The 24282-nt window shown below is 39.6% G+C and overlaps 1 protein-coding gene across 2 annotated transcripts in view; it reads right to left on the bottom strand.

Moving 5' to 3' along the window:
• arnt2 (aryl-hydrocarbon receptor nuclear translocator 2) overlaps positions 1-22877 on the bottom strand; it is a 51654-nt gene extending 28777 nt beyond the window's left edge. The window contains exons 1-7 of one of the 2 annotated variants that reach the window (XM_062390753.1): positions 22494-22877; positions 16872-16983; positions 15325-15372; positions 12829-13030; positions 11351-11564; positions 6107-6209; positions 1924-1989 (exon numbers count right to left, since the gene is read on the bottom strand). In XM_062390753.1, coding sequence (XP_062246737.1) covers positions 1924-1989; positions 6107-6209; positions 11351-11564; positions 12829-13030; positions 15325-15372; positions 16872-16983; positions 22494-22524 — 776 coding nt within the window. In that variant the 5' untranslated portion in view covers positions 22525-22877. Of the gene's footprint in view, positions 1-1923; positions 1990-6106; positions 6210-11350; positions 11565-12828; positions 13043-15324; positions 15373-16871; positions 16984-22493 lie in introns of both variants that reach the window. The other variant, XM_062390745.1, reaches the window with a different exon arrangement.
• Between the last annotated feature and the right edge of the window lie 1405 nt (positions 22878-24282).

Below are 24282 nucleotides of genomic sequence, written 5' to 3'. Positions count from 1 at the left end.
ACTGAGGGAGCACCTTCAGTTGGAATTCTAAACTGATGCTTGGACTGTGTCATGACTTAATGACAGAAGCTTGTGGTAAATGTGCCAGATCATGGAGCTGCAGCAGAGGATGGTGGTGTTGAGTAGACAAAAGTCTGATGTTTTTTGAGTGTCTTTACTCTTCTTTGTATTTTTCTCTGCATATTCAAATAACCGGTTATATTTGTTAACACCCACATTGTGCATCTCCCATAATGGCTTCATTTAAATATGACAGGACTATTATGGAAAGAGCTGTAACGCATGCATCATATTTGACATCTGGTATTTGAGAGGAAGCTTTGCCACTAAATAACAATATCAACTGATGAATTCGTTATGGCTATTTTATACAGTTAAGAAAGCAGCAACAGAGCATTTAAATTGTGACTCATATTTAATTCATATTTCCTCTCACATGCTTTATGGAAAACATTTTGCAGGATATTCCTTGGGTAATGAAAGCAGTTGGCCTGCAAGAAAGTAAAAAGAAAATTTAAAGCCTGATGGTCTGATGATTATTGTAGTTTAGCAAAGTTGGTTTCTTTTTCCTTTCCTCTTTCTAAGTTGATCTGCCATGAGAACAATCATCCTCACAAATCCAAAGTGGCTTAATGAGTTTTGTGGTTTATTACATTGATTTATTTGTCTTGGCCCATACCAGTACTATAATTAAATCTCCCAAGGTGGATTAAACCTTTCACTGCTGAAACCTTTACATAAATGTGACAACAGTTTCAACTTGAGCTCTGTTTGACATGTTACAGGTTCATTTTCAAAAACTTATATTTATGCACATAATGCTGCATTTATATGCAAAAATATGAGTCTAGCAAATAGCAAAATGCAATATTATGATAGAAATGGCTTCATTAACCATTACCAGTTGTATGTTTAGCGATATTAGAAAACAATTTTCAATTGCTCTTATTTAGACAACAGCTTTTAAATTTAGCTTGAGGTTGCTCGAGGCATGTGATGACTGAAAATTAAGACAATAAAGATCGATATTTCATTAAAAAATATATATATTTTAATAAACGTTGCTGCATAATAGGGTACTATTGATACAAAATAAAAGAAAAATCAAGTACTTGTCCATTTACAACCAAAGACGCGTAAAGTGCTAATATAAAACAAATTATTTAAATTCAAGTTTCCCTTTTTCCTGTGAACCAAGAACAGGCCAAGTGCTGATACTAAAAATAAATTGAAAATCTGGTATCCATTTTTCCTGTTAACAAAAGGATAGAGAAAGAATCAGCAATAAAACCATCAACAAACAAAACTACAGTCTTCTTTGGACTGCATAATCGTATTTAAAAAAAAGACGTTTTCAGGCAATAGGATAACATTACGCTTTTAAACTCGTTAAAAAAGTTTAAACCATATTTTTGTAATTGATTCTAGAATCCTGCGAACAGGTATATACGTTTATATAGCAAGCTAGCAAACAGGCTATCTTACCGAGGCGAGTCTGCAGCGTGTACGTTACGATGTCAAACTTGCCTCCTCCTCAAATGCGCGTGTCTGCCGAGCGGACCAGCATACAGCAGGTCCGCCGTATAGATATTGCACATAGTTTTTAATGTTAAGGGTGAAATTCTCCCGAACTATTGACTTCCTGGTTAGCGATGCTGCTGCAACTGACACCGCCATTGGTCTATGTTTTGTCGCTTTTGCATATGCACGACTTTCAGAGATAGGAAGGAAGCGAGATGGCTCACTCCTCAGCTATTTCCATCAGCACCTCCGGTAAAACAACGTTTAGTTCAGCTGCACGGCACGAAAAAAACACTCGCTCTGACGTTACCAACGAATCATCGACGAGTACAATCGTCGACATTGTCGAAATATCTTTGCACCCCTAATCACAACCATTGATTAAAGAAGCACTTCCTGTACCTGTATCTCTTTCTCATGTTCGACAGACGGTTTAGGGAGATGTGATCCAGAGGAGCACTGCCGCACCTGCATACAAACACAAAAAAGCATACATCATGTACTGACACTATTGTCACAGCAAAAAAAACTAATCACCAAATTTATGTTGTGGGGAGGTCCATTTAAATGCACCTTAGATACATTGTACAAAATGTTTCATTTTTTAAATAATTAGTTTATTTAATGATTTATTTACTGGTTTAAAAACATGTCAGATTATAGTCATCTCGTTAGCAACTGTAGTCCGGAAAACATTTTATCATAAAAACAGTGAAATGCTCAAAATGATCCCAATGATTAGTGATTAGTGAGTTTAATTGGTAAAATAAACAGATGAGATTGCACTTTGACAACAGCTGATTAGAAGAAAATTTAATAAAGGTAAAATCTGAAATATATTTATTATATATTTTGGGTGGTAGGAATATTGTCCCCTATGGTTTCAACTTTATGATGTCCTTGAGCAAAGCTGCATTTTCCAAGATGTCTGAAAAAGGTTGGTAAGTTTGATAATAAATAGCTGGAATAGTTTAACACAATGTGGTCTGGATAGGTAATTTAAAGAAGAGCACAGAGACACACATCTGCCTCTTTGTCTTCTCCTAAATACACATCCAGAAAACTCACCAGCTGTCACACAGATGAATATAGACACCAACTTAATACATCTGATCACAACAACACAAACACTTATGAACTTGCTGTGAACATTTTTTAAAATTAGGGTTCGACTGAGAGGTCTGCTACACAGCTTGCCTGATACATAAGTGAGTGAGAACCCTTAGCAAATGTTTTCCATGAGAACAGAAGCTTGCTGTAAGTGTAAAGAACCCCAATTCAAAGGTTACAGATTAAAAGGCAGTTTTTTCCTCCAATTGAGTTTCCTTTAGCGGGTGTTTTTCTGTGGAAAAGGCCTGTCTGGTGGCTACACATTGCATAAGCCTGCCTGGATCTAATCATGGCTCCCCTGAAACATCAGCCTGCTGATCCTGCTGTGTTTATGTACGTGTCACAGATTTGAGTGCATTTCACTTCTTGCTTGAAGTCTCTTTCAGACTGTCCCAGCAGCATGTTTGAATTATTCAGGGCTTGGAATAGCAACAGAACAGAGGAACATGCCAGTCCAACAAAATCTTAACAACACTGCATCGCGCGGCTTTTCATCCGAGTATTAGGCCTTTGTTACTGATCCAGACAAAGCAAGGCTGCAGCAGCCTCTGATGACTCTACGCTCTCTGGCACCAACACAAACAGAGCGTGTCAGAAAGAAATTGGAAATGGTAGGTTGTTTTGTTAAACCAAACATAAGATCTTGCAAGCCTACTGAAATAGTCGAAGCTGCTTTGATGTAGATGGTACCCAATGAGAAACGAGGGCTGTGGGGCAAACAGTGATATTTTGTCATAGATCACAAACAACAATATTTAGTTAGAAACTGGTTTTGTAAAGGGTCTGACGCTTTGGTACAACAGATGTCAATGATTATTATAATAATAATGGCAAGCCTGTTTAGTGTAATTAATGAGTGTAGGGAGACATTGTTCATCTAACCAAAAACCTCTGAGGAGCACAAATATGTTGTTGTGTCAGAACAGAAAGGCATTTGGCCTGAGGTTCATGTGGTGTGAAATGGGTTATGGGTCCATGAGCATTTAAATTTAAAAAGCAGGTATGAATCATATATCACACGTTATATGCATAGTGACTGCACAGCTGTCCAGGTTCAAAGCCGTTGTTGCAGAACAACAATTGTAATAACCACATCTGAAATCTATAAATTTCCGTACTTGTCATCAATCTTTACTACAAAATCGCTCAGAAACCAAACCTTGCTCCTTCCTTCACCCGTCTGCTACCAACACAACAGAATCTTATTCTGCGGGAAACATTGTACTATGGAAAGCCCTCATTTCTTTGTGAGGGCTTGCTGATACCTTATCAATTCAAGATAATGGCACTATAAAAACTGTGTCAGATGCCAGGAACTAAGTTAAACTCTCATGGGACAAAGTGATGACATTTCAGCTGTGGTGGCATCCCTGGTATGAAGTATCATTAGAGAGGCTAGAGCAAAGGTCATGATATCGTTCTCTATTATACATAAGGAAGATCTTGCGTCGCCCAGTTTAGTAATTTGATGATTGCCATAGTGACATCTATTAATCTCACCTGAGCAGCAGGTCTTCACTTTGACCCTCCTGCAGGAAATCAACCTACTTATGTTATCTGCTGGCTCAGTCAAGTGACAGTTATACAGCACTTGTATTTGGAGACATCTGAAATGTACTGTTGCTTTTTCAGTTGATATCATTCACTATATCTGCTAAAAAAGAGATGGGCTTTGTCGTTAAAATATTTTAGTCTAATAACTGAAAGTTTGAAATATCACTGTCATAAACAATAATTCAGGTTAATTTCTCAGAAAAGCGTCCACTGAATATCTTGATGACAGGCCAAAAGAAAAAATATGTCTGTTGCCTGGTTGAAGTGCTCTCAGCAAGCTACTCTCTGTGCTTAGCTCAAAGTCACAGGTAGTCGACTCAACTGTTTCAAGTGCAAATAGCTACGTCTTAGGCAAACGTGCTGTATGGGTCTCTACTCTCTATAGATGCACCTGCTGTTGTGTCTCATGTATGAGCAGCAGCAAGATCACAAAGAGCCAAGGGGCTGATTAAAGATGAATACACACAAGATGGGATGGTGATTGATGAATTCACTCTCAGCCAGTCACATCACTGGTCTTGCAGCTACGAAACACCTTTGTCTATCCCAGGGAAGCATAACAGCAGCTCTGAATGATGCGTCTCCAACTAGAAGCTCTAGATTTGTTAACATATATGTCCAGCTGCATGCTGCAGGTATTTACTGAATTGAAGGAGAAGGTTTTGATACACTACGCAGCAGTTGTAGACAACACACACTGTCACATACACTAATTTCAATGTGGCAGTCCTACTTAAACTGTTTCTGCTGGTTGGATAGAGATTAATTACATTTCTTTACAGTTAAAGCATTATTTCTTTTGATAGTCCAAATCACTACAAAGACAATCCGAACCAGAAACAAATATCATTCAAAGACACCCGACGGATAGAGCAATTACAGTCCTATTTTAAACAAATCAGCTCAGTTTCCTTCCAACACTAGAGGTATGACATTGTAGGACCTGTAGCATTCATGTGTCTAATGACAAATATAAATTTGTGATTTAGTGTCTACACCGACCTGGTATTTCAGTGTTTCGGCTATACGTTTATTCAACATTTAAATAAATATAATTATTGGATCAGATGTTCCCATCATAAAATATTCCTGATAATATTGTAATATTGATTTTGATCCCACTGCTCAACCCTGCTTTTCTCCTCTTTGAATATCTTCCATCTAGTTTCCTCCTCTGCCTGTGACTCACCGTGCATAAATCTGTCTACTATGATTAATAGCCTGAGCAGCCCAATCAATCACATATGAAGCAGTGTTGTAAGAGCTTCTGTAGGGCTAATTAGAAACAGCTCAGCAGGACCACTCACTGTTCCGGAGATGGCAGTAGCTGAGAGAAACAAACCTGCCACTGCTGTCTTTATGAATGTCTAATGGCTGTCACTTTGAAAGCAACATATTCCTGATTGCCTGTCAGATAATATTCACCCCTGCTGTTTGATATTGTGTACCATTTTTGCTTGCTCGCATGGCAATTGATTCCCATTTACAGTTACAAAGTAGAGGTGACCTTTTACGAGAGGCTCCATTCGTTCTCAGCAAGCTTAATTTTATCTCCTAATTCATTTTACGGACTCATTATGATCGTAATCTATTACGATCATAATGAGTCATAATTAACTCTCCTGAAAAATGACATCTCTAGAGCATACTCATCATTTCTTTAAGCTTTTCAGAGAAACATGGATTTTAATACTTGCAAACAGAAATTAGATCAGTTCAATAAAAAGTCAGTCTGAAATTAAAACTAGTTTAACACTGTTACAATTAAATGTGTAACAGTACTAATGCCAGACCTGAAAATGTCAGGATGTCTTGTGGAAAAGGCACATTTTAAATCTCAGCGACATCTTGAAGACAGCAAGTCATCTTGCAGATATGAAAACACACATAATCATAGTCATTCTCTCACACAGACACACACCTCATGCGGCAGATGAAGGAGCGTCGGGATCCCATGCACATCCTCATGGAGGATTGCTGTCCCTCCTTCTTCACTGTTCCTGTCTTCAGGTCCAGAATCCGTCCTGTTAACACACAAACAGCAGCTCAAATTAGAGTAGTTGCATTGCAAGTACACAGTTAACATCACCATATAGAGCAGTGAAGATTCACCTACAACAAACAGTCTCTTACTTCTTATATCCTAGATACTTGTTTACATTGAGATTGGACAAAGTTGTGCTTTATGTGCTCAGCTGTAATCAGGTACAAAAGAGTGAAATGATGAGAAAATACTATCTGGTCCATTGAGAGACAAAACTGAAGCTGGGCAGCGTAACCAGAGGTCAAGTTTACGAAATATTTTACATCACTGACAGATACTTTTTTAAATGACGGAAAAATTGGAAGACCATCCATAATTTTGACAGATTAGAACATTGAGGACAACAGCCACAATCTGTTTGACCGCTGTGGGTTACAGAGCGGAGCAGAAGAGCACAGGAGAAAAATTGGTTTGCATGGTGTTTACATGAATAGTGACCGCAATGTTGGTGTCTCTTTTCATTGTTTATTTCGATACTTTTATAATTTTTTATTACTAGGAAATGATATTGTGATCTAGTTGTTTTCGATATTTCAAACCTATCAAATAGACTGTGCCTCAATGTATATATCAAAATCAAATAGACAGGTGATAACAGATTATGAAAAACAATAACATAATAGGAATAACAACCTCATCCGTCAGAAGTAAATAGAGCATTTCTTATGATCTTCTGTCAGAGCTGGACAGGTTGTCTGATCATCACGTGTGAAACTACCAATGATATGATGAGGTCTCCTCAGCAGGAAGAATAAAGTCAAATTGTCTTTTAGCTCCCAAAATAAAAGGTCACAGAGATGTCTGACCTCCATTATCCCCAGGATTGGTTGAAGCATACACAGGATATTGATTTGGACAAGTTGGCAAAAATCACCTAAGTACAACTTTTCCTGTGGTCCTGTAAAGTGACGTGCTGCAAGTGATGCTGTCGCTAAACTGTCAAAATCTCCTCAGGGTTCATGCAAGGACAACGTATCCGAAAGGCCATATTATATTTTTGTTACGTCTTGCAACCCACAAGGCTTCCTGACTCCTTGTTTGGGAACCACTGGTCCACACAATTCAAAGTATTTTTAACTATTATTCAATACATACATAAAAATGTATATTAAACACTGGTAAAAGTCTCAAGATCACTTATCAGCATGGGCATATACATGTGCTGGTGAACAAGGTCATCATTCTTCAATATTTCTATCAGGAAAGCGATTACAAAGTCACAGTCTTGTGACCATATCCATAGTGGATGTGAGTTATTTACTTGACCAGCAGTTGTGAACTTGCTGAGGACAACAGCAGGTTCTTGTCACTGCAAAGCACAGCCAAATTCAAAGAGTCACACATGGAGAACCCCATTCCAAAAATCCTAATTCATTTTTACATTTTACTTGTGCATCAGAACCGCTTTTCACTGTACACAAATACTTAAAAAATAATTTAAATTTCCAGGGAGCATAAAGTCAGGGTGAAGTGCTCCTTCGCATATCAGAATTATTGTGCAAGCCTATTGGGCACCGTTTATTCGACATCAACATCAGACTGCCATTTGTGTGATTTAAGTGCACAGTCATTTCCTCTACCAATTCTATTTACTGACATTGACGCAGAGATGAAAATAAAATTCTGGTGAAGGTCCAAACTGACAGCTGATCTCTAGAGTTGCCAGAGGAGGGAGTAGAAACCTAATGTCTCAGCAACACAGTTCAGACTTTTCAATGTCCTGATAAAGATTACATTTTAAGAACCATCACTACTTATAATAGAATAGAGGGGCTGACAGTGAAGCCTAAATATTAATAGAAAATAATTCTTTATCAATTCCTAACCATGATTTCTTGTGAAGTCTGTCAAACTCTAAATCTGCTTCCGATTTCAGGGTTTGTGTAGGATTGAGTAGACCCCACAGCTAGGTTGTTACTACCATCTCCAGTCCTTTAGAGATAGAGAAGGAATTCAGAGTATCTCGCAAATATGCAGTGGACTTGAACTTCCCACTCAAACAAACAGTGAAGATGACGCAGATAGGAGAAAGAAGAATGACGTCCACGGAAAACACATAACAGATTGGATTAACTCATACACACAGGAAACAAGTAAACCCACTCTATGCTTGATTAATTTAACAGTCTACTCAGCCTCTACAAAATACAAAGCAGTTATTGTATATTGTCTCCAAAGCCCCAACAATTTGTGGAAAACTACTAACTAAAACTTTTCTGAACAATGTTGCAATTGCATTTTAATTTCATGGTCTTTTTTAATGGTCTTCTTATGATTAAACAAGTGTGTATTAAAGATTATCAAATGATTTAAACATAAATGGAAGAAACATAATCGGCTCATTTTGAGGAGGTACACTTAAAAAAAAAAAATTCAAGAGAAAATTCTAGTTTACAGAGCATATTTGAGGCACTATTCCATATACTGGATATTTATTACACAGTCACAAAACTAAAGCTTTACACATGTGATTATTAATAACCCATGATAATATAAAATCCTCAGTGCGTGAAGACAATAATATTATTATTATAGTCAGTCAAGTCGAGCGGTGTGATTTGCAAAACACGACCATGCATATATCGTTAGGCTGCTTTAAAATGTATTTTATATTCGGTCTACTGATTATATTAAAATGCAACTTCTATTGTGATTTTCAGGTCTAATAATTACTGGTTGGTTTAGGTTCTGGCTATGCAGACGAGTCAAGGAATGGAGGTAAAATAACTACCACTGTCAAACCTAGGTAGTCAGTGTTAGGTGTCGGGCAAGAGGTTGTCATTTGAAGTTAGGGAAAAGCAAGTACTTTTGGTTTATTGTGAAATGGATGATGAACGCAATGCCAAAACCATTTATTTATTTTTGGGATGACAGTTATTCTATGTAAGAAGAGCTCCATGCTCCAAACACCCTCACAGAAAAACAACAGAATATCATTATATCAATATCAAGGAGCTGCTCAGATGCCATCAATGACATCAGTCACTTATGGATGAAACTGTGTGATGTTGCTCCAGCCGTGACAGGTGAGCCTAGTGGAATAGCTTCCCTGATGTGCAGCAAAGTACAAAAATCTAGAGAAGAGGTTGTGAAAATGAATTGTACTACATGTCAGGCAGCTCTAAATGCTAGAGACGCCCAGCTGGGTGAGGTTATGCGTCATGGTGAAAACTATTAATGTCAGTCAATCTAGAGTTTCACTGAGAATGTCAGAGGATCCTGTTGGAAGCTGATGCACGACAGTTGCTGGCAGACATCACAATAAAATCTTGCAAAAAAAAGGTAGGCTGAAGTAGTACAACAATGCAGTCATTGGTTTTTGAGACTCAAATTACTGCTCATTTCCCAACTCTGCAGGAAATGACCTCCAGTTTACCAAACACCAAAATTTACGTGAAATGAGAAAATCTGTTACTGTACTCACATCACTGATTTCAGTGGTTTGCTGCCGTTATCCATAACGTGAGTCTTCTCCATGCTGAAATTTGAATCTCCGATTTGAAACCAAACCTCAACTGAGAGCAATACTTGCATCACTATTACCATTAGGGGAATATTCACTGGTGACTCAAATGTCATATTTACTGCAGATTTGACGGTTGCATTGGGTAACATTAATCATTATTTACAAACAGCTCCACAGACTATGGCACACACCAACAGGAACACATTTGTTTGGCCTTTTCTGCTCATATGAAATGCTCCAGACTTTTAAATGATATTTACAAGGTCTGGGACAAAGCATGTCATAATAAGTAATTGTGAGAGGTGATGAATTCATGGCAGAGGAAATACACCAGACAGGTGCTGAGAGGGCAAGACTGAGGACAACAGCAGACTGTCACATTACCATAATCACTGATGCATTGAGCACTGGAGTGGCTGGTTACTAGCCATAGGAATAAACAGATCTCCACAATATTAATGACCTCAAGAAGATTCCAAAACAGTAAATCACTTCTTATTTATTCAGTGAATTACAGACAGCGACAACTGGTTTGTGGGGAGACAATCACTTGTTCCACTTTAGCTGAGGAATGTTTTTTAGTCCCTTCACATCTGCAGGCTGGAAAAACATGGTTCAACGGTTCAAACAGTCAAGAGCAGTAAAAGGAAAAGAGCCTCCAAACCAGATACATTGGTTCAACTGAATGAAACTTAACCCTGACAACTGCTGGCACTTCAAAGGCTTCATCGAGCGCTTGTGTGTGGGTGCATGTTCACATGTGTATCTTTAACCGTCACACCACTACATGGAGATGACTCTGTTTTTCTGTTTATATAGGCCTCGTGGGTGTTCAGTGAGATGAGGAGGGCCTCTGGGGTCAGATGGACAAACTGACTGACACTTGAGTTGGAAAATGTCTTAACAATTGGCTTAGGAGTGAGGCATCTTAGTGTTTCGTGTCATGACACTGTCAACAAGTTGAGTTTATGGATGAAGAAGCTGTAAAATACAAGGTGTGTGAGACTGACAATTCTACATTAATGCTACATGAGTCTTGGCAGATTTCTAAATTAAACAGCCTTGGATCAGCATGAGGGCCAAAGAAACTTGATCAGGACACAACTAGCAATAAGTGACAATTGTGTTATTTATTATAATTTTGACACTGGAATTATAGCATGTGTTGTTGTATTTGTTTGTGTATATGCAGTTGGGGAGGCTCTAGACGCCATGTGATGACTCTCAGCCAACCCTAACAAAGACAAGCAAATGAAACTGTGCAGCCTCCACAGTGCCATGGAACACTGAGAGGATTAACAAGACTGTGTTGCCCTCTAGTGAGCACTCTGAGCATTTTTAAAAACACATTTTAACATTTAAATGTCAGTGCCATATTACACAGTAACCGTATGCATCAAGAATTCTTATGAAAGATAGAAGATATGGAGATTTGGAAAAAAAGACTATATTTTTGCCTAAACCTGGTAAAGATTTCATGTCGCTGGATAGAAATAAAGTGAATTCATCCTGCAATTGAGAAGAGACCGAAGGAAAAAAGTCAAATTTTAAGTAGAGGCTTTGGTATTTTTGAGTTTAAAGATGTGAGCACTTTGACATGTGACATTTTGTAAACCACAAGCTGACTGTTAGTGAAGTGGCAGTACTTCCTCTACCTGTCATGGAGTTCTCTGTGGTGCTCAGTTGTTCCCTCAGCTTGTCAACATCGTCGGGGTGGACCTGCTCATACAGAGTGCTGCCAAACCATTCGGATACGGGGTGGTTCAGCACCGGCACCACTGAGTCAGACACATAGATGACTCGGCCCGTCTCTGCTGCGACAACAAACAGGAATCCGTCCGCCGCCTCCAGGATCAGATGTTTTAGTTCCTACGGGGAGTGGAGAGGTTCATCAGCACAAAGTCTTCACCCGCCACACACAAACCATCACAAACAAATGACATCAGCTATGTTTACTGATTCTGCATCGTTTAAACACCACGTCTTGTTGTATGTATACCACGAAGAATTAAGGCAGTTCTGAAAGTTACATTTTAGCCACCAGGGCTAAGTGTGGATGAGAACCCTGGCAGCAGAGTTCTGAACATATTGAAGTCTGTTTAGGATGTTGGCAGTTAATGGTTGTGAAAAGCTTTCTGGGGTGGTTTGCTGGTTGCCAATGAGGGGGGAGTAGTACTGTGTATTCGTGAGAGAGAGAACATGCTTGTATGGTTTCTCTAGGTTTCCAGCAGGACAGTGAGGCCAGATATTTTTTGGAGCGGCTCCAGTTGACGGCCCTATGCCTTCATGGTGCGAAGTTCAGCTGTGAACCAGGACACAGGGCAGGTGTAGGAGACAATTCTGACTTTGAGGGGGCCATCGTCCATGAGGCCAGGTGTGTCGATAGTAGATTTAACCGGGCTGGTGAACTCACTGTCTCTGTGTTCCTAAAGTGATGGTATGCTTTACATGCTGTTTGGGCAGGTGGATAGGAACCGTGAAAAGGACGGCGTGATGGTCAGAGACCGCCAGGTCAAGGTACTGCAGCTGGGAGATAATTCTGCAAGTAGAGCATACCAAGTCCAGTGTGTGACTTTTGGCAAGGGTGGGACCTTGAACATGTTGTGTGAGGTCGAAGCAGTCCAGTAGTGACAGGAATTCAGTGACCAGTGTGCAGCTGGTGGAGTCGACATTAATATTTAAGTCACCGAGCAGGAGTGTAGATGGAGACATGGAGCAGACGAAATGAATAGGTAGATCAGGACAACCTGGAGCTGTGCGGGTTGAGACAGGGTGAAGGCGACACATTCAAATTCTGGTGGTATTGGGTACTGGAAGCTCTTTAACCAGGAAGCCGGCTCTCTGTATTATGGCCTGCAAACAAACCAGGCCTATAAAGCAGGGCTTTTGAATAGATTTACCCATTTTAACATAGTCAACACTTTATGAGGGGACTGAAGGAGCGTGTTAATGCTGCCCTTTCAGTGATTTTTTGTAGATCCAATTAAAAACAATATGTTAATTGTTACATGTTCATTTGGATATGTAAATGTTTTCTGTTCAATGCCAAAAAAAACTTAGCCAATGAACATGTTTTACATTATATTTTTAAGTTTTAAGCTGATAAAGCTCTCTGTTTCTGGGAGTACAGTACCTGTTCAGTTAGAAAGGAGGGCTTATAGGCCCCATCAGTGGATGTGTTTCCAGTGCCCCTCATGGATTTCATGTGGGAGACAGCCATACGCAGGATGGTAAGCTTGTCAGGTTTCCGGGCTAAGGCGCTGCAGGTAGGGACCATGTCCGACAACTCTGTGATGTACTGAGTCATTTTGTTGCGTCTGCGTCGCTCAATCTCACTGTGGTTCTCTCTGAAACAGAGAGGAGTAGTTATACACTTGTAGAGGGTTCAGAGAGGTAACCAGCAGCCTACCTTGTTTTAACTAATGAACTATGATGCAACTTAACATTATTTCTGTAAAAACCTCTCCAGTATTTTGACCAGGATTGAGGTTTTGTTAAGGTACCTAACCTGCAACATGTGATCTGTCTGAATAATTTTTTACATTACATCTCTTTCTATACAAGTGACAGCACACTGTTTGGAATCAGTAAAAACTGTCGGGATCAATGCTATGGAAAAAAACAAGGTATGATATAACTAAATAAAATTGCATGCCAATCGCCCTTTTTTTATTTCACAGCATTTCAGAATTTGAGTTTTCCTCTCAGGAAAAGATTACGTGCAAACAACAGTGCAGGTCAGCTAGTAGTAACGTTTCTCGCTGACTAAAGGGACTTTTCTTTCACACAGCAGGAGGGACACACGTGATGCCAAAAAGAGACTCTTGGACACATTGTGCTCTGGATTTCTGACGACACTCTAAAGCTACCGCATGCTGAAAAAAAAAAGCCACTGATAATCCATGAACTGACCTTCCCACTTTTTATGATATCAAATTTGAATCCCAAAAATAAATAAATTAAAATCCCACAAAATGTGTTTCTTGTTGAATATTGCTATTATGAAGGCGGAGGGAGGGGTCCAAATCACACTCCTGTATGTAAGCACATCCATCAGGCAGGATGCCACAGGTTTACCTGCAGGTTTCGAAGCAAGCACAGAAGATTCTTATGTTGTGCCTAATTCTCACGACACACAATTCCAAAACAGCTTAAGCTGATAAGTTTAGCTGATTCAAACAATCCTGGTATGAAAAGTGGCCTCATTGTAAAACACTGCCATTTGATTGGTTAGATATTAATCCATTTCAGTGATGTCATTCATTTTCAAATAACTTTGAAGCAAAGTTTAAAACCGATCCTCTTTTAGTGGTCTGATAAGAACTTTCATATCGATTGTAAACTAACTAGCAAATACATCTTTCCAGTGAATTCATATATATATATATATATATATATTATGACTTTTTTTCTGACAGTAATTCACTTTGTATGGATCAGAGCAAGTGTGACGTTTGAAGTTTGTGGTAAAGCCTGTTGATCCCTAAGCCAACGGAAAATCCTCTTGGGCCCCAGTTGGTTCGGCCTACCTGGCATATCTCTCCCTATCCCCACCAGGAATCTGATCATCATCATACCTGCAGAAGAGAGAGAGCAAACAACATGTAACACACTGTGAATACATACAGATGAAAAGCATCATATAACTGCTTCAGAATCATTATTCTTCACCTACAATTGTGTTCACATATTAATGCCTGACAGGCAATAGTTTCTGTATGATAATAAAAACATGAGCAAAACAAGCTGTCGTGACATGTGTGTCAAATGCAGTAATATCTTTTTCTGTACTACTCTGAGGCAGGTCAGGCTACAAAACGATGCTTCTCTCACATTCTGGGATAGTGGACATTAATTCCCCATCTTGTCTGCAAACATCTCAGAGGACTTCACTCAACGTAACTTTACAACAGTAAAGTGAGTAAAGCAGCAATGTAGGGGGTGTCATTTGAGCACACTCAGGTTTTAAACAGACACTCAGTTTTCACCCTTTTTCACACTGAAAATGGAACTACGCATTATAGAAATTTGTTGAGTTTACATAAGTTATATATCTTGGTTAAAGAGTCAAATAAACCCAAAACTGTATTTATTCAAACTCAAATCACAAACAAAGCCACAAATCATGTTGCTGAAATTGGACTGGATACACCCAAATACTAAAACAGTCTGTTGTGGGAGGTGGAAATGTGACTGGGATGACATTAGCTTCTCCTTAGTCACCTCAATGTCCAAGATACTGATGTTACATCCCACAAAATGCTAAATCCTCCCTAAAATATTGTGGATTGGATTGACTCCCTCTGTCTGTGTGCAGCTGTACATTAGTACATAGAGAGAAGCAGGGAGACAGCAGCAAATGTTCACTTCTATGGGAATAACATATGCACATAGTGCATATACAGTGGTCATTCTTGCTGTGCTGCTAACTGCCGTTCCTCAAGTGTTCAGCAGAGAGCAGCTCCTTCTCCCATTGTTACCACTCAACTTAGAAACAAATCCACTGCTCTTTCCTCAGCTCACAACTAAAGTACTTACTGTACACCCTACATACTTACACAATATGACAACCAAGAAAAGGAAAAACAAGCTGAGACAAATTAAATGTGGAGGACAGTTGTGTTCTCACCTTGAAAATTTGCTAGGTCCCTCTCCATCTTCATCATCAAAGTCCATTCTGAGAAACAAGGAAACACAGTTACTACTTATATTACACTGAACGACAACAGTGCTCCCTCTGGTTTAAAATCTCTGCAAGACATAGAGTTTATATAACATATAGGTGGATTCACAGTGACCTGAGACAATAGAAAACATCAGTTTGAAGCAATGAAGTTCTCCCCCAATTGGTTCTGCTGCTGCAAAGCGACAAAGTTGTGTCCGATGCCAAATTAACTAAAAGAACAACAAATAGACCCCAGGCACATAGATGATCGATACTGTAAAAGCCAAAATCGGTACATGTTAGAAAGGCAAGTGTAAAGCACTCCTCCACCATATTTTACAGCCTCAATCTAAAACCACCATTTACAGATAATTTCTACTTTAAGACCATTTTATAAGATGTCCCTCTAATAGTTATATAACACGCAGCTCCAGAACCCAAAACTTCACCTACATAATTTAAACACTATAAAAAGATATATAAGCTATAGTGCATTTGCATGTACATTAGTGCTTAACCCAGTTTAAGAAACCTTTGTCACATATACTAGATGAAGAGTGCAAAAGAAAAAATAAAGATATTTTAGAAGTTTATTTGTTAAGTTTACAGTCTGTGCATGGCGACAAGAGGGAAAGACCAGATGAGACAAGAGTCAGAGGAATAAGTGGGGCCAGTTTGAGAGGGGTTTAATTTCTCTACAATCAAGAACATTTTAAAGATTTATAACAAATGAAACTTGAGCTTTTCATTCATTCAACTCATTATTTTAATTCAAAAGACCACAAGACTAACTCATGTTTATAAGTTATTATTTTGGGAAATTAAACAAGACATTGTCTATATTAACTTAATGTGAATCAACAGAACTCACATTTATGAGTATTGTGTTTTATGTTAGCAGGTCTGAGAACACGAATCTGACAAAAACACTGTTACTCCATTAAACAGTTTTAAATTACTGAATAAAAGAACCCCAGGTTGTTAATTATTAACATGGATCTGTTATCTAACATTACCAAAGATGTGCCTACCAAAGCTCCCAGAAGCTCATTTGCAAGAGTTAGAAATGACAACCTGGTGATTTTGGAACATTCTCAACAGGCAGGTTTGATATTACATCAAACACAACCAAGGGAAGTTTTAGTCACAACATGATGAAACAAATACTCTGAGGCTTTTCTGAAGGATATGATGTATAACGATCTGAAAACTGGTTGTTTTCTCTCAAGTTCAATATCAAAATGAATAATCCTCTACCAAAATGAAGATAAAATGCATGACTGACATGAATTCCTCTCCAACACTGTAAAAGGGTTGTAAGAATACCTGTATATAACTTCTACAGTTGAAAATGTCCCTAGATAATGTGACAAAAAGCAAGGAACAACTCTTATCCAGCCCCTGGGGACTGGATAAGAGTTGCCCCTAGTGTTGTTTTCATGTTTGAACCTTTGTTGTGGTAAATACATGTGTAGTGGCTTTCACAGCAGGTCAGCAGTTAGAATACTCACCCTCCTGATCTCCTCTTGCCCCCGCGACCTGGCACAGCACCTCCCACCCTAACCTGGCCTGCACCAACTGCTCCGGGCATCCCTACTGTCCCTGGCAACTCACTGCCCATCTCTGCAGGATACAACAAAAACAGTGAACCGACAGAGGGTTAGTACAAGAACAAACATAATAGAAAAATACATGTCATTATTAAAACTCATTACGGTACCTGCATCCACAAAAAAAAAATTCAAAAGATACACAACCTCAATTTGAGGGTTTTTTCTTGTAGGAAAAACACATTTAATATTATCCTGGTATCTTAAATATGTGAGTAAATATCACACCACACTGACTACTCGATAATGCGTAGATAACTATAAGTCCTCCAAGGTGCAAACTCAACTGGCTTTTTAAGGGAATCACTCTGATTGGTGTATTCCATGTTGGTGCCACAACACATCCATGATTAATTAAGTTCAGCCCACCGATGTGCGTGGCCAAGCAAACTTTTTTCCATGAGTTGCTCAAGAGCTGTAGTTGGTGCTCTTACATCATCAAATATAACCTTAAATGGTAATGGTTAAAAGATGAAAATCAGGCCCTCAGAACATAAGGGATAACATTGTGGTTCAAAAAGTCTTACTTTAGTCTCCAGATCTATATTCCACAGCAGAATTGAGAACTGACTGGGACACTTGTCTGCAGAGACCTGCACAGTGAGGCCTGCAGCTCTGCCTGGATACCAATCACTATCTGATGATGTTTTGGACAAACACATCCTTTTTCTTGCACAGACCCTTTAAGAGGCTTTTAATCAGTAATGACAGAGGTAAACAATGTGCCGGCTGGCCAATTAAAAGCACCTGTGTTGCGTGTCATTGAGTTTGAGAGGAATTACACTGCAAGCCAGAGTAGACTCTATCATCCTCTCATACTTCCCCCTTTCACTGCATTATTTCCCCCTCGTTCATCCAGAAATCCATTCTATTTGCTTTAACTGTTTTCCTCTTTACCTCCCGCTCTATTCACTCACTCACTCATTCAGTCAGATGCAATGGATTGGCCAAACAAACCCTCTGGTATGCACCAGTGAACCAAGTAACATAGTTAATATTTTATAGTGTGCATTCCCCCTCTGCTTTGCTCCCAGAGCAACACACAAACTGGAGCCCAGGGCCTTCCAAGAGGCAGTTTTCCATCATTCATTCATGAAGTGGGTATGAGTAACTCACGGATGTAAACTGGCATAATCTGATAAAGAGAGATCTCCATCTTCACCAGTGTGGTCACTCAGCTTGGTGGGTGAACTGACCAAATGTGCACTCTAATAAATCAACTGAAACAATACCTTACCTAATTTGATTGTCTCACTTATCTACATTATTGGTGTATTGGGACTTGTCGCACCTTCTATTAAAATCTGTTCATTTGCATAGCATCTATCTAAACAATGTTAAAAGTTATTGACATATTAATGGAAATGAAAATAAATAATAACAAGTAAGGTAAATGTAGGGTCATTCAACCAAATTTGAATATATAAATTGCAATAACTTGCATCCTGAATGTGTTTACTGGGACCGCTTGACTGATATCAAATCTTACTTCCCTGCTTAGTACACAATCATTACTGTCCACAACCACACTCACAGAAGAGTACAAATATGTTTAATGGATTATGAAGCTGTTCATAGGCCATCAGCTGAGCAGGCATTCTTTTATTTGATGCCCAGGATATCTGTGACCACATACTGACAATACCACCTCTGAAAGTGGTCTGAGTGATCCAATCTTGAGACATTGATTTAACAAAACATGGCTTCTTTATTCCAGCGAACTCTATATTTCCATAAATGTCAGTCATTAAGAAGAATTTATCTTTACAGCTATGAGAGTTGATATGGGGGTAACACTTAATTAACAAATAATCCCATGACGGAGTTAATGTCAAACACTGCATATACGAAAGTTGAGAAAAACTAGTCTGGTTCAAGTGAAGACTTCCAAAAAGAGTCAATAATTACATTAAAACATTTTACTGACTGGACATCTTCTCAGGACTCCTTGTGCTTTATCATTTGCAGATCCAGGATCACTGCTGCGGTTTAACAGGGTGAGACATCCACGGTAATTGACTGTCAGCAAGAGTAAGGAAAAACTACAAAAAAAAAAACATTCTGTTAACATCCCCCGCTTATGTAAATATAAAGTATTTCAATATGGCCCATTTTAGGCTAAACAAAACTTTAGATGAAACACACCCATGAGAACATCACTAGGAATATTTTGAAAAAATAATTCTGTCAATAGATCCCTTTCACCTAAATCGTATACACTGGACCTTTATGTTAAATATTATGTTACTGGGTGTGTATGGTAATATCTTTGCCTGTTAACCATGTTATAAAAGTATGTATATGTACATAGTTCAAGAATCAGAATTTGTGATGTGATTCAGTCTAGTTGGTAACGGCTGGGTAGGAACTAGGCACTGTATTTTGGGACCCAAACCTAATGATGATGCTAAAGTTGAAGCATGGAGCACCAGAGCCAACATTCCTCCAGCTGCCTATAACCAATTTCAAGTTTTCTTTTATGTGACATGTAGTTGTTCACAAGTCTGGTTTTAACTCTGCAATATATACATTATTCAAACAGCCAAGAGCTAAAAAGCCCTGAGGTCAAATGCATTAATACGCCTGTTGGCAGAGCACGTGAATGTTGCGTACCTTCTCCTTTTCAATCACCCCTCTCCCTCAAACAAGGTTATTCTCTCTCTTTCTTTCTCTTCTTCCTTACACCATCATGTTCCATCACCACCAGCTCTACCGTACAGCGATCATTCAAAACGGACAATTAATACTCCAAAACGAATTCACACACAAACACACAAGCACTAGTTTCTTCACGATTCCTAAATAATTAACCAACCAACCATAACTAAATGCAAAATAACAGAACTGGCTGCAAATTAATGACATCTCAGCTCTGTATTTACCTGTTTTAACAATTACTGAGCTGTTGATATTAACCTCCCTTCCTATTTTTCTGTCTATTTAGTATTTTATTAATTTTTTTGCTGCCGACTACACAGCCCAGGTACAATAATTTCAAATCATTCCAAGCAAATTATATTTTAGATTGGTATTGATGTACATTGGTCAATTAAATAAAATATTTGGTACAGAAATACCAAAACATTTGAGCTTAGTAGAAAACAGTAGAAAAAGACCATCACAATTTCCCATAGCATACGTCTAAGAGGGCTTAGTCTAAACTCGGTTCTCAGTTTATTGTGATATAAAAGAGACAAGTCCAACAAAATCCCAGGAAGAATCAGATTATGTTTTGTATTTCTGGATGGAATTAATTATTCAAAGCATGATTTTCTGTTGACTGAAAAATATTTTTCTTTTTCACAATATTTAAATCAGGAAGAATCTGATCAAACAATAAGCAAGAAAAATATTCCAACCATGTATTTTCTGCTTGCTTTTAGCACTTTTAGTTTTCTGTACAATCTGCAGTTTTCTCTGTATGTTCATGAACCTGAATTATCTTTATCCACTCTAAACACGCAACTCTCATTAAATCACTTCACTCGTTATGTTTCACGTGCTCTTACACCAATTGGATCTGGGTGACAGCCAGCTGGAGATAATCCTGCAGTGACATAGCGTTCCCACTACCCACTGGTATCTGGTCTGAGGTCAACCCACCTGACCGTACTGCCATTCCAGGGGAACATTAAGTCTGATCACAGATCAGCGAGCTAACTTTTTCCTCCTTTTGCTAGAGCAGCAACAGCAGCAGCATCAGGCATGACTTAATTCTAACTAGGTGTCATCACCGGTTAAAGGAGTTGCACGTAGCTCCCCTGCACGCTTCCTCTAAAGATCTGAGAGAGATATATTCCACTACAACAAGAATTACATGCCCAGGATAACAATTAAGGCAACGAGTTTGTCCTTGGCCTAGAAGGGTTTGGTGCTGCTTCTAAAATATATTAGACTGTCATCTGCAAAGACTGACAAACCCCCTTATCTTTAAACAAGAGAGAAAGGAAGTGTTGTTTCGTCTTCTCAGAGGTCCCTTCTGCTATCTCTTCATTGTTCATTCGAACAACACCTCATCTCAACAATCTGTATGCAGCCAAGGTGCTAATAACCAGCGAATTCTTTATTTATATTCCCTTTGAATTTACATTGGCAATGAAGCGGCACAGCGCGTGAGGTAGAGTATGGTTGACCTGTTTTCATACAGAGGTCTTGGGAACTCAGGGACTCTATCCTCTGCACAGGCTTAATTACTTTGCCTCTTTCCCAATTTGGACTGATCCTTTTGTTGTTATTCTCGTTGGCTAAACACTAACTAATACTATTGATGATAATGGGGGAAAAATAAGTTAAAGGCATGCTCACAGACCATGACATATGAGGAACATTTTGTATAATTGCTGATTTTAAATGTTATTTGTTTATTGTATTGACTTGGTAGTTCTTATTTAAATGGTTAACTATATTTTCATTATACATAGTGATTATGAAGCTCATTAATCAAACTAATGATAGAACGATGGTTACAAAATATGTGATGGACATGTTTTACTGTAGTTACGCTGTCTAATCTGGAGATAAGAGAAATAAAAAAGTGCATAAATCTCATCACCATAAAGCCAAATCACCACCAGCCACCACACCACGCCAGACTCTATTCAAACCTTTAGCAATTTACACTCTTTGTTCACCAGGGAACCCACACAGCAGATAAGAGCCCTACATATGAATAGGTTCATAATAAATAGTAATGCAAGTAAATCGGCATTAACCGTGAAGGACTATGGGCTAAATATTTAAATTCAGTCCAAACTAAGAATAACTGCCACACACAATTGAACTGGTCCCCTCGGGTGAAGGACTCAGGCTCCAGCAGGAGCATGGAGTCGGAAAGTTTGGATGATTTAAACACTCGTTGTTTGAGTGACAGTTGCTGGAAAGCCGAATTGGAAAAGGACTTTGACGGAATAGTAAGATGTTTGTTATGTTATATCCAGAAAGCACGTCTAGCCAGTGGAACGAGACAAATCACAGTGGTGGCTTTTTTCCAATGTGCTTTGGCGATCGGCTCTGTCCCTGAGAGCCACGCAGGACGAAGTCATCCAGTGTTGAATCGTTTCTATCAAATGAGGAATCAACAGGCGATGAAGATGTTCGGACAGTCTTCTTCCCTGCAGGACAACAGACGTGTCCGGGGTAACACGTCACATATGGAGGGCGATGCGGAGAAGCAATAATATGCTAAATAACCTTTTATATCAGAGAGTGGGGGAAGCAACGCGTTAGCCTAGCTTCGCACAGAACAACAGGGGCACACACAACCCAGCAAAGGAGCACAGGCGCATGTAGAAAAAAAAAAGCAGGTCGTTTGGACACTGGGCCCCGAGAGCCGTGGAGAACAGCAGTGTTGTCAGCGGTTCAGTGGGGGAAGGGGGATGGATGCTTGAGCCAGGCTTCGGCGGCCTGTCGCCGCTTTAGCCCTCGACAGCAGCGGTCTAAACAAAACCCTTCTTCCTTACTAACCCCTCGATTCTAGTCAAATGTTCTGCCTCTTCGGCACCGACACATCGGGCAGCGACTTACCGGACGGGTTGACCGCGGCGGGAGTTGCCATGTTGCCTCTCCGGAGGAAGAAAATATCAGAACGGCAGCGATGGAGATGACGCACAATACTGGTGGAGAGCCCCCGTGTGAGAGCGTCTAAAGTCCGCGGGATTGGCACGCGAGGCTCGGTCCTACCGCCTCACATCCGCTAACGCACTGTGAAAAAACGAGCAGGATTCAAAAACACAGCGAAATCCCGTTTCTGTGTGGAAAACACACACATGCACACACGCATAACAATGTATGTTTATGGAGATTTTTCCCTGGACCAGACTTAATAAAATGCAAGATGTCTGAATGGTAACACCGCGAGATTTTAGGGCTGCTTGAATAAATTAATGTTACACAGTGCGACTGGTGCGGTTATGGATGTAATGAAGGCTTGTGGTGCTTTGAGAGTAATGACCCACTGGGCTAAAAGTTGACCTGCCTGGTTGTTAGTGTGAAGATGCACCTTTTTGAATACTTTTTATTAAAAACGGAGGACCAGCTGGTTCCCCCCCATGATGAACCACTGGAGCTGTGTAGGACAGGGCTAGGGTTGCCAACAGTCCCTTGAAAAACGGAATGGTCCAGTATTTAGAAACAAAAGCACCCGTCCCGTATTGAACTGAAAAGGGACGCACTTTGTCCCGTATTACTGTGAGATAAAAAAAATGGTCAAAGTCTATTTTAACTTTCGTCGCATCTAAGAATCGAGACATTTCCAGACCTCTAGTGTGATACGTGGTGAAACTGAACCCTTTCAGAACCCTGAAAAAAAATAAACAATACTTGCTCTGCCAGAGTGTCTCTTTTGGCTCATTTTACTGGTCTCAAGCCCGGATAAAGGAGGAGGGTTGGAAGTAGAGGTAGCAATGCCGCTCCACTTAAAAAAATTGTTTAAATCAAATTAATAAAAAAAGTTTGCGCGCACATCCTGCAGCACATCTCCTGCAGCGCATATTCTGCTGCGCACATCATCCTGCGGCTCACATCATCGTGGAGCGCACCTCATCCTGCGCGCACATCATCCTGCAATGCACATCGTCCTGCAGCGCAACTCATCGTGTGGCGCACATCATCGTGCGGCAGACATCATCCTGCGGAGCACATCATCTTGTGGCGCACATCATCCTGCAGCGCACCTTATCTTGCAGCGCACATCATCCTGCAGCGCACCTTATCTTGCAGCGCACATCATCCTGCCGCGCACATCATCCTGCGGTGAACCTCATCTTAAGGCTAAAAAATCATCCTGCAGCGCACATCGTCCTGCAGCGCACCTCATCGTGCACGCACATCATCCTGTGGCTCACATCATCACTGCACATCATGGTGCTGTGCACATCATCATGCGACAGACATCATCCTCCTGCAGCGAACTTCATCCTGTGGCGCACATCATCCTGCGGTGCACATCATCCTGCAGCGCACATTTCCTGCAGCGCACATCCTGCAGTGCACATAAATAAAAAATATATTTACAAAAAAAAAAAAGGAGGGTTGGATCTAGAGCTAGAAGTTCCACCCCACATCACAGCCTTTTGATTAAATTTGATATTCTAACATTTAACAATACAGGACAAAATCGATTTATGTATATGGGTCTAGATACATCATTAAAGTCATGAAGTTATTACTCTCTTCTCCTTATACAAGTAATAAGGAGAAGATAGTAGAAGACAACAAAGCAGCATGGGTGACAGTGACACAGACACTGCTTTAGACAGAATATAAAATATAAAAAATAAAATATAAAGTTGTATACAATACAACTTTATATTAT

This window comes from Platichthys flesus, chromosome 1, assembly GCF_949316205.1.
Source record: "Platichthys flesus chromosome 1, fPlaFle2.1, whole genome shotgun sequence".
Classification (NCBI taxonomy): Eukaryota; Metazoa; Chordata; class Actinopteri; order Pleuronectiformes; family Pleuronectidae; genus Platichthys; species Platichthys flesus.
Note: the sequence above shows the minus strand (reverse complement) of the source record. Positions and strands in the feature narration are given on the sequence as shown.